Source organism: Geospiza fortis, unplaced genomic scaffold (genome assembly GCF_000277835.1).
Source record: "Geospiza fortis unplaced genomic scaffold, GeoFor_1.0 scaffold320, whole genome shotgun sequence".
Classification (NCBI taxonomy): domain Eukaryota; kingdom Metazoa; phylum Chordata; class Aves; order Passeriformes; family Thraupidae; genus Geospiza; species Geospiza fortis.
Genome location: NW_005054532.1, coordinates 586,533 through 587,691, shown reverse-complemented (window position 1 = coordinate 587,691; position 1,159 = coordinate 586,533). Strand labels below are relative to the sequence as shown.

General features: G+C 63.7%; 1 protein-coding gene across 1 annotated transcript in view; it reads left to right on the top strand.

Moving 5' to 3' along the window:
* The window catches only part of PCDH1 (protocadherin 1), a 56,528-nt gene that overhangs the window by 7,188 nt on the left and 48,181 nt on the right, over positions 1-1,159 (top strand). Inside the window, 1 exon segment of the mRNA XM_031063802.1 lies at positions 688-1,159. This exon segment is cut by the window's right edge and continues 331 nt beyond it. Coding sequence (XP_030919662.1) covers positions 705-1,159 — 455 coding nt within the window. The 5' untranslated portion in view covers positions 688-704.

The window sequence follows — 1,159 nt, the reverse complement described above, 5'->3', positions numbered from 1 at the left end:
CCCCCCTGCGGTGTTGGATGGGTGTCAGCCCCACACCCTGCAGTGCTGGATGGGTGTCAGCCCCACATCCCTGCAGTGCCGGGTGCGTGTCAGCCCCACATCCCTGCAGTGTCGGATGGGTGTCAGCCCCACACCTTGCAGAGCTGGATGGGTGTCAGCCCCACATCCCTGCAGAGCAGGCAGAACTCCCCGTTTGGTGCTCCCGTTTCTGCAGTGCTGGCAGCTGCGTGCAGTGCCCGTGTGTCCCTGCTGTGCGTGGCAGGCAGTGCCCCTGCACTGGTGGCACACAATGCTCCTGTGTTTGGGTGGTGAGAAGCTGTCTCAGAGTCTGGCCGGCTCCCATCGGGTTGTTGGCAGCAGGCTGCCTGCAGTCCACCCTGTTAGTGTGCCTCGTTGGGTCTAATTACAGTTGGTGTGGTGACGAAGAGGGTGGACAGTGGCAGGAGTGGCTTCCTGCAAGTGGCAGGGCTGAGGTTTCAATGACAGGGTTACTCACTCCAGCAGGGCGTTGCAGGAACTTTGCAAGCTGGGACGGGTCCCTCAGGGCACTGGAGGCTGCCAGGAGCCGGCCCCAGCAGCCCCTTCCCTTGGGGAGACGTGCCAGGACCGTGTGCGGTCCCGCATGGCGCAGGGGTAAGCCAGGGAAGGGGGCTGGTCGCTAACCTCCGGTGTCTGTGTCTCCTGCAGCTCCCCTGCAGCGCAGGATGAACCCGCTGGCATCCTGCCTGGGCCTGTGGCTCCTCTGCCAGCTCCCTGCCCTGGCCTCGGGGACACGTGCGGTCTACAAAGTGCAGGAGGAACAGCCCCCCAACACCCTCATAGGGAGCCTGGCCTCTGACTACGGCTTACCGGACATGGGGCACCTCTACAAGCTGGAAGTGGGGGCCCCGTACCTCCGTGTGGATGGCAAGACTGGGGACATCTACACCACAGAGACCTCCATCGACCGGGAGAGCCTGCGGGAGTGCCAGCACCTCCTGCCCGGAGAGCCCTGCTTCCTGGAGTTCGAGGTGTCCATCACCAACCTGAATGCCAACAGCAGCCCGCGCCTGCTCGAGGGGCAGATCGAGGTGCTCGATATCAATGACAACACCCCCAACTTCGCCTCGCCCGTCCTCACCCTCTCCATCCCTGAGAACACCAACGTTGGGACGCTCTT